At 53.9% G+C, this 24099-nt stretch overlaps 3 protein-coding genes across 3 annotated transcripts; 1 reads left to right on the top strand and 2 right to left on the bottom strand.

Moving 5' to 3' along the window:
- Positions 1-1746: 1746 nt before the first annotated feature.
- Positions 1747-6286, bottom strand: LOC308644609 (bestrophin-2; the record flags this gene model as incomplete). The annotated part of the gene is made up of 9 exons (XM_081285984.1): positions 1747-2167; positions 2755-2909; positions 3086-3166; positions 3246-3398; positions 4148-4225; positions 4563-4717; positions 4802-5035; positions 5900-5994; positions 6135-6286. 9 exons carry the CDS (start codon positions 6284-6286, stop codon positions 1747-1749), a joined length of 1524 nt encoding a protein of 507 aa, XP_081142110.1.
- A 3928-nt stretch (positions 6287-10214) lies between these two features.
- Positions 10215-16453, bottom strand: LOC308644614 (ATPase GET3-like). The gene is made up of 7 exons (XM_081285995.1): positions 16278-16453; positions 15370-15517; positions 12211-12359; positions 11983-12133; positions 11167-11274; positions 10873-11070; positions 10215-10571 (listed from the first exon to the last, which is right to left on the bottom strand). Exons 1-7 carry the CDS (start codon positions 16436-16438, stop codon positions 10440-10442), a joined length of 1047 nt encoding a protein of 348 aa, XP_081142121.1. The 5' UTR covers positions 16439-16453; the 3' UTR covers positions 10215-10439.
- A 1489-nt stretch (positions 16454-17942) lies between these two features.
- LOC308644623 (telomerase RNA component interacting RNase) lies at positions 17943-21590 on the top strand. The gene is made up of 3 exons (XM_081286008.1): positions 17943-18332; positions 20795-20872; positions 21165-21590. Exons 1-3 carry the CDS (start codon positions 17991-17993, stop codon positions 21270-21272), a joined length of 528 nt encoding a protein of 175 aa, XP_081142134.1. The 5' UTR covers positions 17943-17990; the 3' UTR covers positions 21273-21590.
- The last annotated feature ends 2509 nt before the right edge of the window (positions 21591-24099 follow it).

Raw genomic sequence — 24099 nt, 5'->3', positions numbered from 1 at the left:
GTGGTGCACACTGGTAATCCCAGCCACCCTAGGGGTTGAGGCAGGAAGATCACAAGTTCAAAGCCAGACTCAAAAATTTAGTGAGGCCCTAAGCAAAGCAGACAAGAATGACAGGAGTGTGAGAAATGGACTTGGGAGATGGCATGTCTTTTTTGTTGTTTTTTGGTGGTACTAAGATTGAACCCTGGGGTGCTCTACCAATGAGACACATACCCAGTCCTCTTTTTATTTATATATATATATATATATATATATATATATATATATTTTTTTTTTTTTTTTTTTTTTTAATTCTTGAGACAGGGTCTCACTAAATTGCTGAGGGCCTTGCTAAGTTGCTGAGGCTGGTTTCCTGAGTCAATGGGATGACAGGTGTGCACCATCACGCCCAGCTGAGATGGCAATTTTGAATAAGAGGGTAGGATCAGAGGCTTCTCTAAGGAAGTAAGGTAATTGAAGTAGAAACCCGAGGGAGGGGTCATGTCGGTATCTGGGGGAGATTTATCCAGGCAGAGAGAAACGGAAACGTATGTCCAAAGGTCTTGAGTTGAATCCTTGCTTAGGTTGGAGGGACAGTGAGGAGGCTGGTGTGGCTGGAATGGAAGGATTGAGCAGGAAGATGGGAGTTGATGAGGGAAGGGAGAGTGCTCGGGGCCTGTGGGCTCCAGGGGATCCATCAGCTCTTGTTCCTAGTGAGCTGGGAGCCATGGAGGATTCTAAGCAAAGGAAAGATGTGGCCCTTTGGCGGCTCTGGTGGGAGAAACAAACCGGGAGGCCAGGTCTAGAGTTGCAAAACCAGGCCAGAGGTCGCTAATCCAGGTGAGTATGTGGATGACCCTGAGACTCTGGCCAGGATGGGGACCCTGGGGGAGTGAGAAATGCTTGGCTTCTGGACATAGTAAAGGTACAGTTGATGAAGTTTGCTGCTGGGTTGATGTAGATAGAGGCAAATGAGAGAATAGAGGGTCCTGAATGACTTTAGGTTCTGGCCTTATCACTTGGAAAGACAAAGTTGACACACAGGAGGTGGGACAGGTTGAGGAGCTTTGGATCATGTTACCTTCAAAGCGTGAGATCTTCACATGCAGAAGTCAAGGAGGCAGCTGGTTCTCTGAGTCTAAAGTCAGGGACATGATCCTGGCTAGACTTCTAAATTCAGGAGGGACTGGCAAATGATATAAGTGAAAAACGGGAACCAGGTGCAGTTGTGTGCACCTGTACTTCCAGGATTGTGAGTTCAATGCCAGTCTCAGCACTATCTCAGTGGTGAAGCACCCCTGAAGTACTGCAAAAAGCAAACAACCTGGAAGAATGCTCTAGTAATGTCTAGTAAGAGAAGTCACATGAACATTTTGAGTACAAAAAAAAAAAAAAAAAAAACCCAAAAACCCCACAGTTTATTAAGCATCTACTATGCCCCAAATGCTTTAAAAGCATCATTTCATTTTCAGGACAACTCCATGAAGTAGGCACTCAGTTTCATGGAAAGGAAAGAACACAGGCAGGACGCTGGTGGAGGCCACTGGGGCAGTGGGGTTGGGAAGTAGAGCTGGGGTGGGGAGCATTTCTGTTCAAAAGCTGGGAAAATCCCTGGCCACTAGCACAGTGCCAGACCCCCGTGTGGAGCACCTGGCCACCTAGTGAAAAGTGGGCTGGCCTACTTTCTATAGGCGCCCGAGGCTTATGCAGACCTGGACTGCTGCTTCATGCTTGTTCCCTGTCATTAGGGGTCCTAGCCCCGGGGTCTCAGGCCAGATTCTCTTCCTCTTCACCGATAGGGCTGGGCAGCCAGGGCGGGGCCGGTCCCCGGGGTCCAGGGATGGGCACGGTGGTGAAAGGCTCTGCAGCAGGACCAGGAATGGGGGCAAGTGGCTCAGGACACACGGGGGGCTCGGGCTCTGGTTCCCGCAAGCCGGTGTCGAGCAGCGGATCCCCGCAGCTGCACTCTGTGGCTGAGCCATCGGGGACGCCAGTGCATGCACAGCTGGCGACTGTGGACGCTTCGGACACGCAGCTGTTCTTGCGGCGCAGCAGGGACAGGCGCCGGCCCAGCAAGCCTCCTCCGGCGCCCGCCGGCAGGAGGCGCTGCAGGAAGTCTCCCTGTGCCTCCCCCAGCTGGCCGTCCGCGCCGTCCAGCCTCTGGAACTGCATGTCCTCCTTGGCCAACCTGCGGACCGACAGTGGGTGGGCGCTGCAGCCTCGCCCCTCCCTTTCTTCCTTTTTCCCCCGTGCTGGGATTGAATCCAGGGTCTCCCGCAGGCTAGGCGAGACCTCTGCCGCTGAGCCACATCCCCAGCCCTCACCCTCTATCTGATTGATGAGTGAGATAGAGACCCAAGGAACTCCCTGGCTCCACCCACTCCTTTGTGTCACTTATCCTCAAAGACTTTCGGCCCCTTACTCCAGAGCCTGGCCTGATCCTCTGGCTCTGCTCACAGATATCAAAGCCTCATCCATGGCGCTGTCCTATCTTGGGTACCACCTCTGGTACAGACCTCAGCCCTTAGATCAGCCCCAATCAGTGGCCCAGTCCTAGACCTTGACCCCTCCCCATCCCCAACTCAACCTCTGTCCTCATTACAGTTGATCTTAGCTCCAAATTTCCAGACTTCAGCCCTTGGCCCTATCCTTGGCCCCTATAGACCCTTCAACCATCCACAGAGCCATAAGCTCCACCTAGTGTCCCCCCAGGGACCCAGTCCCCAGTGGTCTTGTCCCTAATGGTCCAGTCCACCCAGTCCAGTCCTGGCTCACGTGATGTCAAAGGTGGAGCCCTGGAAGGAGGGCTGCTGCAGCAGGAAGGCGGTGGCCGCCGTGTAGGGGGCGCGAGCCTCTGTGGCGTCCCAGTACAGGTCCTTCTCCAGCACGGCCAGGTCATCATACATTTCATCTACAGCCAGCATTGATACCTGAGGGTGAGATACAGAGGTCGGGCTGGGGTGGAGCCCTCAGGACCAGCGGGACCATGGTGAGCAGAGAACCAAGGGTGGTCAGGGAGAGGCCCCAGCAAGTCTTGGTGGGGGAGGGGCCAGGGCCAGGGCGGCTGGGAGAGCTGGTTGTGGATGATGGCCCTGTGCAGCCTCACCTGGAAGTTGCGGTCAATCAGAAAGTTGGTCTCAAAGTCATCATCATCTTCTCCAAAGGGGTTAATGAGCTGCTCCGCTACCTGAGTGGGGAGGAAGGAGGTAGGTGGAACCTTGAGGACCTTGTCCCCACCTTCAGGCCAGCACCAGGGCCCCACTCACCTTGAGCCAGCCCACGTAGAAGAAGAACTGCAGTAAGGTGAAGATGGGAAAGCACAGGTCCAGGCTGTGGTCTTTGTAGCCCTGCACAGGGTCCAGGAACTGGCGGCCAATGAGGCAAGCCAGGAAGTAGCTGTAGACTGCAATGGTCACCACCTGTGGGTGCGTGGGCAGGGGGAATGCCCCAGGTCAGTGTTTCCCCCATCTCAGGGGGTTATTGAGAGACCAGGCTAAACTGGTCATGATGGTGCAACTCCAGAGATAGGGAGAAGGATGGAAAGTTGGAGGCCAGCTACAGCAGCTTAGCAAGGCCCTAAGGAAGTTAGTGAGACCCTGTCTCAAAAAAATTAGGTTGGATGCGGCGGCGCAAGCCTGTAATTCCAGTAGCTTTGGAGCCTGAGACAGGAGTATCACAAGTTCAAAGCCAGCCTCAGCAAAAGTGAGGTGCTAAGTAACTCAGTGAGATCCCGTCTCTAAATAAAATACAAAATAGGGCTGGGGATGTGGCTCAGTGGTTAAGTGCCCCTGAGTTCAATCCCTGATACCTCCTCCCCCCCAAAATAAAAAGAGCTGGAGGGCTAGGGTTGTGGCTCAGTGGCAGAGCGCTTGCCTAACTCCTGTGAGGCACTGAGTTCGATCCTTAGCACCATGTACAAAAATAAGCAAATAAAATAAAGTCATGCTGTCATTTACAACTACAAAAAGGTGGGGGGCTGGGAATGTGGCTCAGTAGTAAAGTGCCCCTGTATTCAACCCTCCCCTGGCAAAAAAAAAAAAAAAAAGACTAATCAAAGATCACGTGCCCTTGTGATGGAGTTTTAGCTGGGCCCTTACTCTTCCCCCAAGACTAACACATCAGGGCCTCTGACACCAAGTATAAAGGGAGGGAGGCAGAGTGGGGTTACCTGGGTGTAGACCAGGGGTATGCTAATCCAGTCGTAGTGAAAGAGCATCCCACACTTGCCCCGAAAGACATTCAGCTCCTGGGGGTGGAGACAGTCATGAAGGAGTCAGAATTGTGGGCTCAAAAGTTTGGGTCCCTGAGAGGGAGGCCGGGGGTCCTCTCCTAGGAAGTGGGAGTGTGTTTCTGAGAGCTCCAGGGAGAATATTTGGTGATGAGTGTACAACTGGGGTGCACCTGGGACTGCCCTCGAAGGTGCTGGTATTTGCCCCATGGAAATAAGGCGCACCTGGTGGGGCCTGACAGGTGAGGGTCTTTGGAATCTGCCTTTGCGGGAGGTGCGTGGCAGGTCGCGGTGGACGCGGCACAGGGCACACTCTCCCTGCTGGTCTATATTAATGACTTCCTAGTAGGCCCACCTCGAGCAGCAGCTTAAGGGCGCTGTTGTCGCGGATGCGGCCCTCTCGCCGGGCCTGTGCCGCCAAGTTGGAGAACCACACGCAGGGCACCCAGTACTTGTTGTAGGACGAGTTCAGGTTCTCAAACTTCTTGCGCTCTTCGCGGGTCATAAATCCTGGGTGGCGAGGTCCGGGGTTACTGGTCCCGCCCTCCGTCCTGGCCCCGCCCCCGCCCGCCTAGTCTAAGGCCCGAGACTCACCCGCTTCCACCACGTGGTCTATGGTGGGGAAGCGCTTGAAGACAGCGGTGCTGACCGAGCGCAGGATAAGCACCGCGGAGAGACCTGCGTAGCGCATAAGTGTGCGACGGTAGAGGCGGCCTCGGTCGTCGCGCCCGTGCACTGTGCCCGCCACCACGCACATGAGCGCGTCAGGTAGCGGCATGCAAAGGTACTGGTTCCACCAGCGGTGCACCACTAGGGTCACGTAGAAACCTGGGGGCGAGCGGGGAATGGAGGCTCAGCAACCACACCAGGAGTTTAGGAAGAGAAGGGTTTGCATTAGGAACGCCTGCCCGGCTGGTCACCCTGAACATGTGGGGCCATTTGGGCTGAGAACCTGAGGATCCAGCCCTGAGGTCAGAGAGGTTAGAGCAAGTTGGGTCACCCTGGCTACTTGGGTGTCACCTGGGATTGGGGATTGGGATCCCAGTATGGGGCTGGGGACCAAGCGCCCATGTTATTGTTATACTAGTCACAGGAAGCCACTGAGGTGGGGCCATGGGAACTTGAAACACCGAGGGGGGAAGTTGGGTTTTGGAGATATAGTGTACATCCTGGACACCTGGGCAGGCTTGTAACAATGGCCACAGGAGCCCCTGAGCCAGAGCTAGTGAAAGAGTTTGGCACTGGGTCTACATCAGGGAACTCTGAGCAGGATGGGTACCCCACCCATGTAGGGAGAGGGAGGCTGGGTCACATGAGGTCTCTGGGGGTTAGGGGCCAAGACTTTCAGAAATGCACTCCCCACGGACTTGAGAGAATGGAGTCATCTAGGGGCCCTGGGGTTCAAGATGTTTGTGGGGAGCACTAGCAATCTCATGCAGAACAGGTGAGAGTCCTTAGGTGGCCCACAATAAGCCTATGGGTAAGACGGAGCTCCCATGGCAGCATCTCAGGGGATAATGACCAGGTGACAGCCAAGGTTTCAGGTTGTGAGGCCACTCCCTCATTCTTCATGGTGTAAAACCAGGAGTGGGGACCCGTGGAGGTTGGATTTGAAGGGGGAGCCTCAGGGGCAGGACTAGGGTTCTCCAAAGAGTAAGAATGGGAATGGGGCATTCAGGGGCGCGAGCGCACCGAGCACGAAGGAGACTGGAATGAGGCTGGCATACTGGTCGCAGTAAATGACAAGCTTCTCAAAGTAGCGCTTCTGCTCTTCAGCCAGCACAAAGCTGCAGGGTAGGGGGTATGGGTCACCGGTGAGTCGCCTTCCCAGTGGCTTATCTCTTGCCACGCCTCTTTCCCTCCCCTAAACACCCTATCCAGGCCAGTGGGCTGCACCTGCCGGCACCCCCCGCCCCCGCCACCTCACCGGTAGGCGGCGCTCAACGCCATGTAGAGTCCGAGGAAACACAGCAGTTCACGCCACAGGAGTTTGTAGATGCTCCCACGCCACAGCAGCAGCAGTTGCGAGAAGCCACCGAAGCGGGCGTTCGCCACTCGGGCTGTGTAGGTGACAGTCATACCGGCGCCCGTCCCTTTGCGTCAAAGAGGAAGGGCTCTACTGGATGTGATCCTGTGGTCCGAGTAAGAGGGGCTGGGAAGGAGCCAGGTTGGGGGCTTCAAGCCAGGGCAGAGAGGTGCCAGCACAGAAAGCCGCACAGTCCCCACCCCACACTGGCTGTCTGCCCCAGGACCCCTCCACCTGCTGGGTTCTGGCTGTTCCCCGGTGCCCTGCTCCCAGCGCTGCTTCATCCTCCCTGACCCCAGCCCCAGTCTACCTCTCCAACCCCTTCCCTGGACTCCTGGTCCCTGCTTCTTGAGCCGACTTCCCCCAGCCCTCCCTGCCCAGGTCCTAGACCTTCGTGTCTACACAGCTCCTGAACGCCCTCCACCCAGGCCCACCTCCTTCACTGAACCCCTCTACAGCCTTCCCTCTGCCCTGAGTCCCCAGCGCCTCCTGTTTCTAAGTTCTTGGGGCTTGGACACTCCCTTTCCCTTTCCCTCCCTAGTCCCCCACTCTGGCTCCCTCTCTCCACTCCCCAGCTCTGGGCGGGCGGCCATTCTCCCCCTGCACTTCCTCTGAAGCCCTCTGAATCCTCCTCCCTAAGACTTCAAGGTCCCCATATTCTGTCAGTCAGCCCCCAGCCTCACAGTGACCCCTCTCCAGTCACACTGCCCGCCATGTCCATTTCCCCTCCCCCTTTTCCTCCAGCTATTACCTGCAGCTTTTTAAGCCTTCCACTCCCCACCCCTAGGTAACCTGGCCCAAAGCACACCTGTCCCCAAGGCCCCTTATTCCCCCAGGCCTGGGCCCTTCTCACCTGTGCTGAGGGTGACTGGTGCAGGGACACTCAGGGACAGAGACTGAATGGGCGGGTGGCTTCAGTGTTGGGTGGGGCTAGACCCTGGGAGGGAGGGGGCTGGGGAGTGGGCGTGGGCAGCCCCTCCCTAACCCATCCCCCTGGGGTGAGCTACAGTCTCAGAACTTTGTTTGGAGAAGTCTGCCAGTTTGTTTCCTAGGGCCAGTGGAGAAATCTGTCTGGTCCTTCCTTGCTCCTCCCTGTCCTGCTCCCAGGCAAGTCCAAGGCATCTGGAAGCTGAAGCTGGGGGAGGGGGCCGCAAATGTCTCCATCCCAGATACATGCACACTGCTGAATGAGGCTGGTTCACATCAGATACCTCCAATAACACTGTCACAAAGATATACATAGAAGCACACATTCAGCTTCCCTTAACAGCCTCACACAACCACCGGACATATCCTGGAGGGCAGTGTGGCAGCACATACTGCCATAAAGCCTTCCAGAGTCACACATGGCACACCTAGCTCTCTCCAGGCAGATGGATCCTGGACACACCAGGCTCTGAGCTCACAGACACACAAGGTGCTCTCAACAGCTTCAGAGGACCGGCAGAGAAGGGATTCAGGGGGCTGCATTGCCTCATGATGGCACAATGTATAAACAGGCAAGTACACAGAACCAGACAGGGGCAGACCCCGCCCCTCCGGGACGCTTTCACATTGCAGCCATACACAGGCTATGGCTGCAGAGGTCTTCATCCCCATCTCCCCTGGACAAAGATCACACACCGAATGTGGGGACACCTCCCTTCAATACAGTGGCACATAGACCTGGGCTAGAGGGGCGCCCCTCAGGTCCCTGAGATTTGCCAGTGTGGCAGAGATATAATCACACAACAGCAAATTTGTGGAAGAGCAGTTCCACTGATTATAAGCCCCCAGGAACCACTCACCTGGATTTGTACATTAATATATTAAGGCAAGCTCCTCCCCAGTGCTTCCTGGCTGTGGTGTGTGCACACACACTCATACACACTCGGGTCTCAGACACTCAACATTGGCATGAACACACAAACTTGGGTACATAGACCCTTGTTCCCCATATTTGGCAATGATTTGGGACAGATGTTCCCTCTTTACAGACACACCTACAAAGGGGGCATTCCCAGTCTGGCACAAACTGCACCCCCCCACTCCATCCCTGGACCTGGAGAACATTTGCATGCAGACCAGTGAGGGAGGGGCACAGGCTCGGGGAGTCCTGGCAGGGGGCAGACACTTGAGAGGTGGCGGAGGCAGGAAACCCTCAAGTCCACGGGTGCCCTAGGAGCTCGGATGGCTATGCGCAGCACCACCCGGAGGCCCAGCCAGCCAGGACATGGTGTTCCCAGACTGGCAGATGTCTGCCCCGCCCGGGGTAATTAGGAGCCAACTGGCTTAGGCTCGCCACCCTCGGACCCGAATCTCCGCTGTCCAGCTGCCGGACAGCCTATAAACAGGAGCCAGGGGGCAGCTGGGGTGACTGGGGCGGCACCGCAGCTGCCAGACCTAGGGAGGGATCAGGGTCACCAGGACGTCCTTCCGCTAACTGCAGCTAGACCTTCCTTGCTCATCCCCTCTCCCCCAGCACGTCCCCATCCACCCATGACTGCAGGACCCCCGGGGGCGGGAAGCAGACTGCCTAGCAGGCTGCTGCTTCACCTGCTTGGTAATTGTAACACCAATAACAAGCAGCTCTCCTTGGCAGTTCCCTGCCTGTGATGAGAAATGCCTGCGTATTTCATCTCTGAATCCACACGCTGGAGTATGCGCAATAGCTGCTGCACCTGCCACTCCCACTTTCCAGGTAGGGAAACTGAGGCTCAAATGACGCAGCTCTTTCATGGAAGAGCTGGGATGGGAACCCAGGCAGTGTGACCAGAAGCCTGGGGTCTTTGCCACCACATGCACCCCCTTTTGTTTATGTACACCACCCCAACGTGTCCACACCTGCTTGCACACACCCTGTGAAGCTGAGTGGGGGACACGTCTAGGCTCGTGGCTGGGTTCCCTTACACACACACCCTGGCACGCCCAGACCCTGGGTGTGTACACCCTGAACACTGCTTCCTGACTCTGTACCCCTAGTCCCAGCTCTGGTTTGGATCTTGCAAACACTCAAGGTCATGCCCTGTCCTGAGCTTTCAAATGTGGACGACAGTGGCTGTGGTGGCACCAGCAGAAGAATGAAGAGCAGGGGCCAAGGGGGTCCTTTTGGGGTGCCTTCCAGGTCACCGGACAATCTGTGCCATGGTTCAGAGAGTGGCTATACTGAGGTCCCCACTTCAAGGATGAGGAGACCAAGCTAAAACAGCAGGAAGCCCAAGCTGCAGGCCAAGGCCCTGTGCTTATGGGATCAGCTTTCAGGGACCCAGCCTGAGTGCTCTGCCATCCTGTCCCTTGTCAGTCCCACTGTTGTGGCCCTTTGCTGGGAGGGGCTGATGCCATCCCATGGAGGCAGGAATGGGGGGTGGGTGGAGATTTTTAATCCCCAGTCTGGCAAGCCCAGCCTCTGCCCAGGGTGCCCACTAATTCCCAAACCAAACAGCAGGCAGCACTGGGCCTGTTGCCTGCTTAATCCGCTCCCACCAGCCTGCGGCTGCCCAAAGGACTTCTGGGTTCCCACACTTTTTTTCCCCTTTGGTACCAGGGATTGAACCCCGGGCACCCTGCCACTGAGCTAAATCCCCAGCCCTTTTTATTTTTTAAGACAGGGCCTCCTTACCTTGCTTAGGGGCTTGCTAAATTGCTGAGGCTGGCCTCCAACCAGGGGTTGTCCTGCCTCAGCCTCCCACGTCACCAGGATTACAGTCATGCACCACCCCTCCCAGCTAGATCCCCACCTTCTTGAGCTTCTAAGGAAGTGGGCAAAGGCCCATCTGTCTCTTCCACTCCAGGCATCAGTCCCCTAAGCTATGCAGAATCAGAACAAAGCATCCCTTATCCAAGACACCCTTTTCCCAAAATTGCCATGATGAAAGTGCATTTCTATTAAGCCTCTGTTGTGAACTTGCCCTCTACATGTGCCACTTTGCACAGTGCACAAACTGTGCAAATGTCCATGAAGGTGCTCACCCCCAGCCACACCTCCCAATACCAACAAATGCAGTGGTTTAAGATTATTTTATTGAGGAGTGAGAGGCAGGGAGAGGTGGGGGGCAACTACAGCTCCCCCGAGCCCCACCAGGGGGAACAGACCCTCTCTCTGTCTCCCACCCCCCAAGTGGCTCCCCCTGTACTCTGGGGGACTTTGTGCAAACTCTGCCCCAGGGGGGGGAGTAGGTAGGGTGAAGGGTGGGTATGAAATGGCAGCAGCTGGGGATGGTGGTGGTGCTACTGGGCACTGGGGGGCTTGTAGGGCTCCAGAAGGAGGGCAGAAAAGGTGTTGACCTTGTCTGCCCCCCGCACCTCATGCGGTAACAGCGGCAGCTTCACGATGTGGAAGTCTTCATACAGGTCCTCCATCTGCAGCCAGGGCAGAGGGCAGAAAGCAGAGATCAGGAGACAGGAGGACAAGGACAGAGAGTGGGTCTGGCTGGGAGCCTCCCAGGGTCAAGGAAGGAAACTGGGCAGAGGCTTCACAGTGTCGTAAGTGGGAGTGGTGCCAGTGAGGCCACTGGACTAGACTTCCTGCTCCCAGGGTCACTGCTACCCAGGTCAGGTCAGCCACAGTCCTCCAGGGACAGTATGATCTGCAGTGGGGACGGAGGGGAGGAGGAAGGGCAGAGGTGTCTCTGCTGGCCCAGGGCTGGGTGGGCAGGCACACCTGGTCCAGGTACTTGGCCTGGATCTTGTGGCGGGCCTCGCACATCTTGCAGGGCTTCTCGGGGTCCGGGAAGACAAGCTGGTTGACGATGATATTGTGGGTGTCAATCTTGCACTTGGCTAACTCCTGGATAAGTCGCTCTGTCTCGTATAGGGACAGAAACTCAGCAATGCACACGCAGATGAAGGTCGTCTGTTCCTGTGTGGAAGAGAAGGCAGTGAAGGGTGGGTTCCAGTCCTGTCCCCCCCCCCCCCCCGCAGGGAGCCTCTTGCCACCTGCTGGACCAGGACTCACAGGGTCCTTGAACTGTTCACTGACAGAGCGAATGACAGGCAGGGTCTCCTCCAGCTTGGAGGCCAGCTGGTCTGCGTTCATGTCGCCCAGGCCTAGCATGTTGCACATCTGTGGAGAGGAGGGACAGGCTCACTGCCTGCCGGGGTGGGGAGCTCTCTAGATTCCCGGTAACCCCTGGTGGTATGAGGTATGAGCCCTGGAGCAGACTCCAGGGGTTAGTCAAATCTCAGCTCTGCCGTTTTGGTGGGAATCATGGTCAAAGGCCTGGACCTCCTAGGGCCTCAGTTTCCCCAACTGTAAGCCTCTGAGAGCCCTGGTGAGGTGAGCTGGGACGTGTAACTTTCTCAGAACAGTGCTGGGCACATAGTAGGTGCGCAGTAACTGTTACTATCTGAGGCTAGGGGATCATGTGCACACCACAGAGGTAGAGCTGGAGGTGTTCAGAGAGGTCCTGGTAATAACCACGGGGCCACTCTCAGAACCTCCACTGGGCAGACAAGGAAGGTGGTGCCTAGACAGGTGAGCCGCCGTGCCTGAGTGGAGCCGGGCTGCACAGGGAGTGAAGAGGGGGTGGGGGTGGGCCATCTGGCTCTGGACAGACCTCCAGGCTCTGTCACCACTTGGTGGATGGAGCCAGGGAGAGATTCCTGCCTGCAGGATGGGGGAGACCATCCCTCCTCCCCCACAGTGAAGGCAGTTTCACCCAGTGAGAAGTATGAACAGAGACGGGGAGAAAGGGTGTTTGTCGTGGCACATCTGGGGAACTGGGGGCCCACTCCCACTCTGGGATGCCTGGATACCCGGGGCCCCGCCTGCCTGTGAGATGAAGGGGCTGATCTGGTTCTTGATCTGCATGAGGCGGCCCAGGCCCCGCTCAACGATGGTAGGGAAGTTGAGTAGCCTGAGCGTGTGGCCCGTGGGTGCCGTGTCAAACACCACCACCGAGAAGTTCATGCCCTTCACCAGCCTGAGGGGAGACAGGGGTCAAGCCTGCTGCGGCCTCTCTTCCAGGGGCAGCCCCCACCCCAGCCAGCTGGACCTGACCTCATGACCTCAGCGTAGCTCATGGCCTCATCGATGCCTGGGAAGGCGCTCATGGCCTCCTGCATCATCTTCTTGCCCATGCTCAGCATGTTGTCCTCCTCAAAGAACTCATCGGGCAGCTCCGCCACGCCCAAGCTGGGGTCGATCTCCTGGGGGCCGAGGGGATGAGACTCAGGCTGCTGTGACTTCTGGGAGCCTTCCCACCTGGGCACAGGCCAGAGGGAGCCATGCAGGGCTCTGACCACAAGCCCTTCCTTAGGTCAGACTTCCCTTGGGGACTTATGGTCTGGCACTGTTGCAGTCAAACCTTCATAAACCAGTGGAGAACTGCAAACCGGGTCCAGGCCTGTAAAAGGATGCTGAAACCCACCACGGGGCACTGACATGGCTGTTTCCCACCTGGAACTCGGCTCCCCATGATACTCCCATGACAGGCCCTGACCTCTTCCAGATCGTTCCTCTGCTGCAAGTCTTTCTTGAACACCCTGTTTACAGGGGGGCCTAGCACCCTCTCTGCCCTGCTTTCCTCTCTCCCTAACACCAGCCCCTTCTCAGACCCCACAAGGCTTTAGTCATGTTTGCCTGCTGTCTCCTCAACCTGCTGTCTTGCTCACTTGCTGTGTCCCCAGCAATGAGAACAGTTCTAGGCACAAAAAGGTCCTCAACATAAATGTGGAATCCTTGAAAGGATGACCAAGCCGGGGGTTCCTGGCCAGCCTGGATTCCATGCCTCCCTAGCTTCCTCCTGGGTCACCTCTTCTTGGTGGCTTCATGGTGAAGCCCCCAAGTTGCCCTCAGGGTTATCTCGCTGTGGGGAGCTTGTACTCTCCCAGTACACTTGCCAAGTCAAACTCTTGATGCATTATTTCTAGTGAGAGGGTTACCTCTGACTTCCACATTCCATTGTTGGACTTGAACATCCTCTACTCCAGCCTCAGATACTCTAAGAGTCACTGTGTCCCTGTCCCCTGTACACTGTCAGTGTCCCTCTTGGTCAGCACTCTTACCCAGCCCAGGCTCCAGAGGTTGCTTCCCTCTTCCCTCTGTGGCTGACGAAACCCCTGCTCTGCTTCTTCTTAGCTATCTGTTTTGTGCACCCGAGGGCCTGTGCACACCTGACCAGTAATTCCTGATCACAGAATTCCAATGGGCCCTCTTCCTGCTCTCGCAAGTGTATATGTGGCGTCTTGTCCCTCCTTAAACTGCTCTGTCCTACTCACTGCTGAGGCCCTCATCTCAGAGGCGTGAAAGAGAAGTTACTGGCTGCCAGCACCATCGGTTTCTTCTATTCCCTGCTGCGTCCCTGACTCTGGCAGAGCCTAAGTTCTGGGTGGTGTGCAGGATGAGACTCATCCTGCCTGAGGATCACTGTCTTCCAGAATCACTTGTTCCTCCCTGTGGGCACATTCCCAGCAGCAAACAAACATGTTCTACAACTGCTTTTCTCAAAATAGCCCTTGTTAGCAGGTGGGGTAGCACTACTTCTGGGATTTGTAGTCCCTGCTACTGAGGAGGCTTAGGCAGAAGGACTGCTTGAATCCAGGACTTCAAGGCCAGCTTAAGTAAGATAGCAAGATCTTATCTCAAGCCTGCTGTGGCCTCTCTTCCAGGGGCAGCCCCCACCCCAGCCAGCTGGACCTGACCTCATGACCTCAGCGTAGCTCACAGCCTCAGCCTCATGGATACCTGGGAAGGCGCCCATGGTGATCACATGCCTGTGATCCCAGTGGCTTGGGAGGCTAAAGCAGAAAGGACAGAGAGTTCAAAGCCAGGCTCAGCAAAGGTGAGGCGCTTAGCAACTCAGTGAGACTCTCTCTCTCAATAAAATACAAAATAGGGCTGGGGATGTGGCTCAGTGGTCAAATGTAGTAACCTCTCCCCAGCATTCCCCCCACCACCAAGATCCTATCTCCAAAAAAAAAAAAAAAAAAAAAACAAAACAAAAAAAAAACTACCCTGGGACAACAACTTTTAAATCAATGCTAACCCTCCTCAAGCTTCAGGTTCATACATTTAAACTACTGTTATGGTATCCCCACGTAAGTAGGCAGATTGTCCACAGATCTCTGCGGACAAATCAAAATTCTCCCCCACTCTGCCAGTACTGGGAATTGAACCCAGGGGCACTCTATCACTGAGCTACATCCTAGCCCTTTATTTTCGTATTTTGAGATTGGGTCTTGCTAAATTGCCAAGGTTGCCTTGAACTTTCGATCCTCTTGCCTCAGTCTCTCAGTCACTAGGATTACAGGCATGTGCCAACACTTCCAGCAAAAAATCAAAACAATTAGATCCCAGCGTCCCTCCTAAATCTGCTCTTCTCCAAGTTTTTTCCTATCACAGCTACTCAGGAAGAAAAAATAAATGATATACTGGATTCAATTTTTCTTCTCTCCAGTTAAAACCAAGCAATCTCTCTGCTTTACTTCCAAAATGTATCCAAAATCTAACACTCATCCCCCAACATCCTGTCCCCATGTGAGACCTGGCCACTATCTCAGCACTTACCTGCTTATATCCCCAGTCTCCTTGTTAGTTTACCTGCTTCCACCTTTGACTTATGATCCAATTTCCATAGGACAGCCACAGAGAACTTTTCAAAACATAAATTTGCCTATGACAGTGCTCTGCTTAAAATGAACAGCTTCCTGCAGAGTGCTGCAGTGATGCCTCCTTCACATGCCTATAATCCCAGTAACTTGGAAGGCTAAGGCAGGAGAATTCCAAGTTTGTGGTCATGCTCAGCAAATCACCCAGACCCAGTTTCAAAATAAATAAAATGGACTACAGATGCAGTTCAGGGGCAAAGTGCCCCAGGGTTCAATCACCAGTACTAATAAATGAGTTAAATGAAACAAACAGCTTCCTAAGAAATTTAGAATCAAAGTCAAACTGCTCATAGTGGCTGCAGAGTCCTATGCCAACTTCCAACTCCTCCTTCCCTTGCTTGTGCTTACTTAGCTCCAATCACTCTTGCCTTTTTCCTGCTCCTCAAACATTTCTTCCTTTTCCTCTGTAGGTATGTTGAGGAAGGGGAAAAACTGGAGAGATAAAATACAGAATGAGCAGAACATGGAGTCTGCTAGTGGGTGTATCTAAGAAAGGAAAGGACTGAAAGGTCTCTTCCATAAGTTAGGAGCTAAGCCCTGCTTCACTTACCATAGCAAAGAGGTTGTCATAGCCTTTGACTTTGGTAGGCACCTTGGAAAACTTCTGGTCAAAAGCATCTGAGATGTTGTGGGCTGGGTCTGTGGAGATGATCAGAACACTCTCACGCCCCTTGGATAGCTGGACTGCTAGGCTGCAGCTGCACAAAGGAAAAGTCAAAAAGTGGGGAGGGAGGCATGGGGCCCTGCTCCCTGTGCCTGCTAGGGTCTGAGATACAAAGACCTAGATCAGAAGGGTCTTGAGAGATTATGGATCACTGCAGGATCAAATCTTAATGCCTCACCTACTGACTACTCCAGCTGAACTAGAGTGGTAAGTTTCAGCTGACTGAGTCTGGCTTGGTACCTGTTCCTTTGCTGGGCACAGAGTGGCATGATCCAGCTGTCCAGTCGACATAGTTTGCTTCTATGCCTCCTCCCTAAACTCTAAGGTGAGAGATCCATTGCACTCCCCGGTAAGGATGGATGGTTCAGTCCACTTGTCCAGGATAATGTGCCCCAAGGACCCATCACCCTTTCACAGCTGATTGATACAATCGGATCTTGTACCCTTTCCTCACTCTTCAGCAGACCAGGATAGCTTGCCCTGGTGCCCTTCCCTCTACACTGAGCTCACTTGGGTACGGTACAGCTGACTGGGACATCTAAGTGCCCCTCCGCCCTGCCATGCTCTGGGTACACTGAAGTTCGGCACTTGAGCCCCAACAGGGATAGCGTAACTTGCAAAGTGCCAGGCCACCATTCAGGTGGAACCTTTCATTCACTGCAAGTGAGTACAACCCAGAAGACCCCGACCCAGCCCCCTAAGCCGGCTCGGGTGGAAAAGCCGGTTCCGGGCCTCCCCTTCGGTCAGTGGTACATCCCACCCGCCTTCCTGAGCCCCCACCGTAGCCTCCTTACCTGCAGGTGGTCTTGCCTACGCCACCCTTGCCCCCGACGAAGATCCACTTAAGGCTGCGCTGCTCGATGATGTTGTTAAGCGTGGGCTCCAGCGGCTCCACATCAGGTGCATCCTCGAACTCCTCTGCTTCAACCCCCCACCCGGCCACCCCCGCCGCCATCTTGGAACCGGCTCACGTGATCAATCGGGGCGCACCATGCAAAGCGACTACAGGGAAAAATTGTTTACCGCATTCCTGTCGCGGGCAGGAGTATGAATTAACTTCCTCATGGGATGACTTTTGTTTGATAATAGAAGATATTGTTTTATTGTTTTACGCTTTTAGAGCTCACCTTGTCGGCCTCTTGTCTATATTTTTCCAAGGTCTCCTCCTGCCTAATGAACACATTGGTACGGTCCAGTCTACTCCCCTTCACTGATTGGACCCTAAGTCTTTCAGCCTCCTTTCATTGGTTACATATTTTCTTACTTCCACCAGTCACACTCACGACGTGGTAGCCGCCAACCTCTCCTTAGCAACCAGCCAAACACCCTGTCCAAGCGTTTTCAGGGAAGTTAGACCTGAGGTCCGTCCTAGCTCCATTTTATAGGCTCAATTTCGTGTCGATCATTTCCTCCCTATTCTCCAAGTTGGGCTCCAACATCCCCTCAGGTCCGCCCTCGGGTGTGTCTGTTATTCAATTGGCTGTGAACCACCTGGCTTCTGCCTCAAACCGGTCATGGACAAATATAGGTGGAGGAACCCGACAGGTCCCTGAGCCTAATGGGTTAGCTGGAAAACAACTCCAGTTGTTTCTTCAGATCCGTGTCTAATACGCCCCGAATCCTCGTGCTGGGCAAGAACCATATCTGCAACCGCGCTCCTTGTTGTAGGAGGGATTTTAACTCCGGAAAATCTTCCCGCACTTGACTCTCTGTTTGAGGGGAGACTCTAAATTCAGCAAATTCCCTCTTTGAACCCCTGCCCTGGGGCAGGAATACAAGCAGGGCTTCAGGCCCTTGGCGGCGACCCCAGTCCAGAACACTTTTACTCTTAGAAGGGGACTCCAATCTAGAAATATCCTCCTTTCATTTGATTACTCCTGCCCATAAAAAAATAACCTTATTCTTACATAAGGACCCCAACTCCATGCCAACGGTATTCTATTCCCAGATAATGAGAGTCATTCCAGAGACAAGTGTCCAACTCAGAGACACTCCTACTTCTAGTTCAGGGTCCTAGGTTAGATACTTAGATCTCGGTATGAAACCAAGTTCCTATGTGACAGCTGAGCACGTGCTCAAATGGGACCTCCAAACAGGGTCCTTTTACTCACAAAGACTATCCTTGGTAGCAGAAGAGAATTCTAGCCATGAAAAGCTAATGCGTCCCCCCCCAATCCCTAGCGGGAACCCCACTTCGGAAAACCAGTCACAGCCCCAGTGTCATTCGATGGTCCCCATTCCCCAGAAGCCGCTGTGTGCAGAACGCCAACCAAGTACCGCTATTTTATAGACACCCTGGGCCGGCGCCTCCAGGTTGCCTACAGGGTCAGGTCATACCCTCTTTCGCTCCGCCCCAGGCCCCGCCCCAGAACCCGCCTCCTCTGCGGACGCCTGAGGACCCGGACCGCTCGTCCCGGCATGCATTGTTCCGGACGAAGCAAGTCGGGCGCCAAGCGCGGGGCCGAAGCGGCCTTCCCGGAGTCCTTTGCGCGGCACCTGGCGACAAAATGGCTGCCCGAGGGAGACGGGCGGAGCCTCCGGGCCGGGAGGCGCCAGGCCCCGCGGGCGGCGGCGGGAGCCGATGGGCTGAGTCGGGGCCAGGGACGTCACCCGAGAGCGGGGACGATGAGGTGTCGGGCGCCGGTTCAAGCCCGGTGTCGGGCGGCGTGAACTTGTTCGCCAACGACGGCAGCTTCCTGGAGCTGTTCAAGCGGAAGATGGAGGAGGAGCAGCGGCAGCGGCAGGAGGAGCCGCCCCCGGGCCCGCCGCGACCCGACCAGCCGGCTACCGCAGCTGCGGGCCCTGGGGATCCGAAGAGGAAGGGCGGCCCGGGCCCCACACTCAGCTTCGTAAGGAGCCGCGGGGGTGGGGGCGGGCGCCAGGGCCTGCCTTGGCCGGGGAAACGGGGCCCGAGGATGGGAACCAGTATCCAGATCCACCCTGCGCCCCGAGGAGGGGGCCATCCGGGTCTCCCGCCGAGGACGTGGGGCCTGGCTTCCCGATGAGAGGGGGCTGGGGGCGGGCTTGGGGACCCCCAGATCCTATTCCGCGGAAACCAGGAACCGCGAATTCAATTGGAAGCCGCACACTGGGGTTAGGGAAATCTGGATGCCAGGATTTCCGTTGGAGTGGTACCGGGACTTTGGATACTGGAACCACTCCCAGCTGTGGGGAAGGGGGGAAAATTCAAGTCCCGCTTCTGAGCTGGGTGCCTTAGACTCAGACTGCTGACCGCGTTCTTAGACTGCTTGACTTTTCTGGATCTCATTCAACCAGTGTCCATTTATTGAGCATCTTACCTTATGTTGGGCATTGTGCTAGGTGCTGGGGATGCAGTGGAGAGCTGCTGGGCTGGCCTGCCCTCTTTGTCTAGTGCGAAAATGGACATCATCACATCTTCTGATGTGGTGAGGGTTCCATGAGGTGATCCTGGAAAAGTGGTTATCACAGGTTGTCTTATAGGAAGGGCTAACCCAGTGGTTCTCAGTTGAGGATGATTTCTCACCCCCACATTTGACAAAGTCTGGAGACATATTTGGTTGTTAAAACTGGGGAGACTAGGTGCTAGTGACATCTATGGGTAGAGGCCAAGGATGCTGCTTGACATCCTACAATGCATAGAACAGTCCCCCTCACCGCTAATAAAGAATGATCCAGCTCAAAATGTCATAGTGACAAGTTGAGAAACTATGTAGTAAGTAAATGGAACATATATTGATCATCAACTCTGAGTTTGCTTTACGTCTGGTGTTGAGATCAAGACCTGTAGTGTGAAGGAAAAATTATTGATTTGAGATTTGGAGGATGGGGTCAGGTCTTGGATCAACCTGTGTGGTTTTAGTATATGATCTAATCTGTCCAAGCCTCAGTTTCTTCATCTGTTAAAAATGGGTGTAAGGGCTGGGCATGGTGGTACATGCCTGTAATCCCAGTGATTCGGGAGGATGAATTCAAAGCTACCCTCAGCAATTTAGCAAGATCTAAGTAACTTAGACCCTGTCTCAAAATAAAATATGAAAAGGGCTGGGAATGTGTTGCAATGGTTAAGCATCCCAGTCCCTGGGCTCAATTCCTGGTACAAAAAAAAAAAAAGATGAGATGGCTGGGGATGTAGCCTAGTGGTAAAGCACTTACCCAGCATGTAGGAGGCCCTGGGTTTAATCCCCAGCACTAAAAGGAGATGGGAGAGAGAAAGGGACTTGAGAATAGTCCTAGTAGCACCTAATGCCTGGTTGAGGGTTGGTGGGACTGGATAAGGTTGCTGAAACCTGTTGTAGACCCTGGAGCTCTGGAAGGCTCCAGGCAGGGGGAGAACGCAAGACACTAAGGTGTGAGTCCATAGTGAGACTTGTCTTTGAGAAAGGGGAAGGTGTCAGGCCCTGGATTATTGTGATAACTGTGGAGGCTGAGTACCCCTCCATGAATGGGAGGAGCAATGGTTGTCACTGCCTTTGACATTCATTTCTTGAAAGGCCATCATAGCCACACCCCCAAAAGACTAGGTGCAGGGGAGTCAGTGTTGCTTGGTTGTTTTTTTTTTTTTTAATTTATTTATTGGATGTTCACAACATTACAAAGCTCTTGACAAATCATATTTCATACGTTAGAATCAAGTGGGTTATGAACTCCCATTTTTACCCCAAATACAGATTGCAGAATCACATCGGTTACACATCACATTTTTACATACTGCCATATTAGTGACTGTTGTATTCTGCTACCTTTCCTATCCTCTACTATCCCCCCTCCCTGCTTGGTTGTTAAGAATGCTCTTCTCCCAGTCGCTTAGATGCACCTGACCCTGAATCCACTTCCACAGTTTGTCACCAGCACAAGCTCTCCTCAAGGACTGTTTCCTCATCTGTGAAAGGGGGAAAGATGTAACCGTCATCTTAGGGTAATTGTGAATATGGAAGGAGATAAAACATTCATAGCACTCTGCACAGGGCTTGGCATACAGTAAGTGCTCAATAAAGGAAGCTGTTGCTGCCTATGTGGTCCCTGCCACAGGAGGATGAGGCCTCTCCCATAGGAAGTAAGGACAGAGTTGGTCCCCACGGAGGTGGGCACTCCTTGGGCTCCCTGGGAGGGCAGCCCGGGGCCCAGGACTGCCTGGGCATCGTGGGCCCAGGGCAGGCGCTGAGTCGCGTGTGCTCCTCTCTGATTGCTGCGCAGGTCGGCCGGCTGGTGGAGCTAGGCGCGGCGTCGGGACAGGCCACCTGGCCGGGCTAGGAAGGTGTAGTGGGCCTCAGCACCGCTAAGGGCGGGCCCGGCTCCTGTAACCCTTGCAGTCTTCTGTCCCTTCACCCAGGTGGGCAAACGCAGAGGCGGGAACAAACTAGCCCTCAAGACGGGAATAGTAGCCAAGAAGCAGAAGACGGAGGATGAGGTGAGCAGGCTGCGGGGTCTTCCCTCCTTGCCTTTGCCTTCCAGCCTGTGTGCTGGCCAAACCCTGTCCCGCATCCTGCCTTGGATGGGTATGCCTGGTGGAGTAGGAGGGCTTTTAACAAAGGCCCCTGATAACTTGACTTCACATATCTTTGCCTCAAAGCCAGGGAGTGCCTTCTGGGTGATAGGGGTGGGGGTGGGGGGGGGTCACCGTCTCAGGACAGTCCTGACCCTGTTTCCTGGCTTGTCTGCCCCTGCCAACCCCCTCTTGTCTTCCACCTCCACCCCCACAGGTATTAACAAGTAAAGGTGATGCATGGGCCAAGTACATGGCAGAAGTGAAAAAGTACAAAGCCCACCAGTGCGGTGACGATGATAAGACTCGGCCCCTGGTGAAATGACCCCTCCCCGCGTGCCCACCGCCTGGGACTCTCTGCGATGTACATAACTATTTAATGCAGCGGCAGCGGCAGCAGCCTTCCCCGAGGACTGGTACACACAGAAGGAAATCGAGGTGCTCCCGCAGCCGCGGAGGATTCTCCAGGACTCTTTTTTACCTTGAGCACTTGCCTCCTGAGACTTAATAGAACAGTGGTTTACTGTCCCCTTTCTTCCTGCTCCTTGCTCTCTCTGGCTCTCTCTCTCTTCCTCTTTTAGCCTCCTTCTCCTTCCCCTTAGCCATCACTTCTGGGAAGTAAAGAACTTGACTTAGTGCCGGAGCCCCTGTGCTTGGTTTGTCTTCTTTGTGCTTGTGAAACTAAATGCCCGCTGGGCGCCCCCCCCCCCATCAAGAAGCAGCACACCTCCTAAAGCTCAATGAAGGAGGGCTGTGGGGAGGTTTGGAGGACAGGGGCACATCCCCTCCTCTTGGCTTCGACTCACCTCAAGACCCATCGGTCCTCCCCTCTGACCTTAGGTCCAGCCTCTTTATAGTCCTATTTTGACTGTGATTATGGGTGTAGTTAAGGGGTAGAGTGAGTGTCTAGCACGTGCAAAGGCCCTGGCAGTGCACACATACACATACGAATCGCCCATTTTGACTGGGACGAAGTTGTTACGTTGTGCATTCAGCAGATAATTCCTGAGCACCTATTCTATGCCAGGGAAGTTGTAGGTACCCAGGACCACAGCAATGAGCAGCAGGCCACTTCTCTTTGCACTTGTAGATAGAAACAAGAACAAAAAGGGGAAGCCCTTTGGGTGGTGACTGCAAACAAGGATAGAGTAGAGGTTGGGGGAGGTGTCTATTTTTACTGACATTTGATCAGAATCCTGAGGGAGGTGAGGAAGGGTGTCCCAGGTAACCGGATCAATTAGCATAAAGACAGATCTGAGAATGGCTGACCCTGAATTGGGGACCTGAGGAAAGACTGGCAGCTGAGGTGCTGGGAAAGCATGGAAGTGATGCCCCATCTGACTGTTCAGATTCTGCCTGGTGGTTTATGGGGTAGAGAGTGTTCACTCATGTAACAAATCCAAGCATTTGATTTCATGAAGATATAGCTACCCAAACATAAAATACATTGCCCTTGTGGCTCTGACATTGAGTTGGGGAAGGGAACACATGAGAAATGAGTACACGGAACACATAAAATGGTTATACCTTCTATACAGGAAGGTCCCAAAGGAGAGTGGAAGAAGTGAGAATTTTAAGAGAGTTAGTTATGGATGACCCTCCTGAGATGACATTTTGTTCTAAATTCTGAAGGATGTAGGACAGGCAGGATGGTCCTTGGAAGATTCTAGGCAGAAGGAACAGCAGGTGCAAAGACCCTTAGCTGAAACTGCTGGCTTGTCAAAGACACCACAAGCAGGCTTTGGAGCAGGACACCTTCCCCTCTCCCTGCTAACACAGTACTTGTCTGGTTTATTTTCCATGAGGGCTCAAAGGTCCTCTGGGGAAGCTGAGATGGCCCAGGTGTGACTTTGGCCTGGGGGATGGCACTGGGGTGGTGGGGAGATACAGGAAGCTAATGGAGGCTTTCCTACCACCTCCTCCCCAGAAGCCAGAAGCCAACAGCAGCCACTGGATCTTTAAAAAGAAACACAACGGGAGAAGTAGGTCGCCCCTGCAGCAGCTCAGCCTCTATTCTGGAACATCAAGAGACAGGAGGATCTGAAAGTCCAAGCACCTCCCTGCACAGCACTATCCCCAACCTGGGAAAAGTGAAGGGGGAGGAGAACCAATTCAGGTTTTGGTGAGTCACACAGCTCTGCCTTCAATCTATTTTAGTGCCTGTTGGCTGTGTGCTTTTGGGTAAATCACTTAGCCTTTCTATGGTTCAGATCATCTATTTTTATACATAAAAGGGTAAAAATGTGGAAGCATCTCCAAAATCAAGTTATAAAAGTAAAGTAAGAACCTGAGCTGAGGGTGTAGCTTAGTAGTCGAGAACTTTCTTGGCATGGGTTCAATCTCCAGGACCACACTCACATTGTTAACTAACCCTGACATTGTTTGAAACTGCTATTGCTTCTCTGATGAAGAAGCTGGGCTATGTTTTGTTTTTGTTTTTTTGTTTTGTGCTAGGAATGAAACCCACAGCCTGCTGCATGCTAGGCTAGTGTTGAGCTACATCTTGAGAAATTTTTTTTTTTTTTTTTTTAATGCTGACCTTGGGCTGGGGATGTGGCACAGTGCTTGTAGTAGCATGTATGAGGCCCTGAGTTTGATCCCCAATACCATGAACAACAACTGACATTGTTGGGTATGGTGGTGCATGCCTGTAATCCCAGAGTCTTGGGAAGCTGGGGCAGAAGGATCACAAGTTCAAGGCCAGCTGGGGCAATTTTGTGGGGTGGGGATGGTGCACACCTGTCATCTCAACCGTTCAGAGGCTGAAGCAGGTGGATGGTAAATTCAAAGCCAGCCTCAGCAATTTAGCGAGGCCTTAAGCAACTCAGACCTGTCTCAAAATAAAATATAAAAAGGGCTGGGGATGTGACTCAGTGAACACCCCTGGGGTTTAATCACTGGTACCACTGTAGTTCAGTGGCAGAACACTCCTGAGTTTCATCCCCAGTAAAACAAAAACAAAACAAACAAAAACCCTCCAACCTTTAACTTGAAGTAAGTTTGATGAGATGCTCAGGAAAGAGGATGTTGTAAGCTGAGCTCCTGTTTGTCTCCCATCTCAGATTCATGATTGGGAATCAACACCCCGAGTTTCTTTTCATACAGAGGGCTTCTATTTGAATTGAAAAGTTTACCACTCATAGGGCTGCAGG

The sequence above is a fragment of the Spermophilus citellus genome (genome assembly GCF_964194105.1).
Source record: "Spermophilus citellus genome assembly, chromosome: 3".
Lineage (NCBI taxonomy): Eukaryota > Metazoa > Chordata > Mammalia > Rodentia > Sciuridae > Spermophilus > Spermophilus citellus.
The sequence above is the reverse complement of the archived record's forward strand: the minus strand, read 5'-3'. Positions and strand labels throughout refer to the sequence as shown.

Coding starts and splice junctions, on each gene's coding strand:
- LOC308644614 (XM_081285995.1), bottom strand. CDS start 16,438: ATGGCGGCGGGGGTGGCCGGGTGGGGGGTTGAAGCAGAGGAGTTCGAG. Junction 11,071..11,166: donor GTGAACAGTTCAAGGACCCT/GTGAGTCCTGGT, acceptor TCTTCCACACAG/GAACAGACGACCTTCATCTG. Junction 10,572..10,872: donor AGGCCAAGTACCTGGACCAG/GTGTGCCTGCCC, acceptor CCCTGGCTGCAG/ATGGAGGACCTGTATGAAGA.
- LOC308644623 (XM_081286008.1), top strand. CDS start 17,991: ATGGCTGCCCGAGGGAGACGGGCGGAGCCTCCGGGCCGGGAGGCGCCA. Junction 18,333..20,794: donor CGGGCCCCACACTCAGCTTC/GTAAGGAGCCGC, acceptor CCCTTCACCCAG/GTGGGCAAACGCAGAGGCGG. Junction 20,873..21,164: donor AGCAGAAGACGGAGGATGAG/GTGAGCAGGCTG, acceptor CCACCCCCACAG/GTATTAACAAGTAAAGGTGA.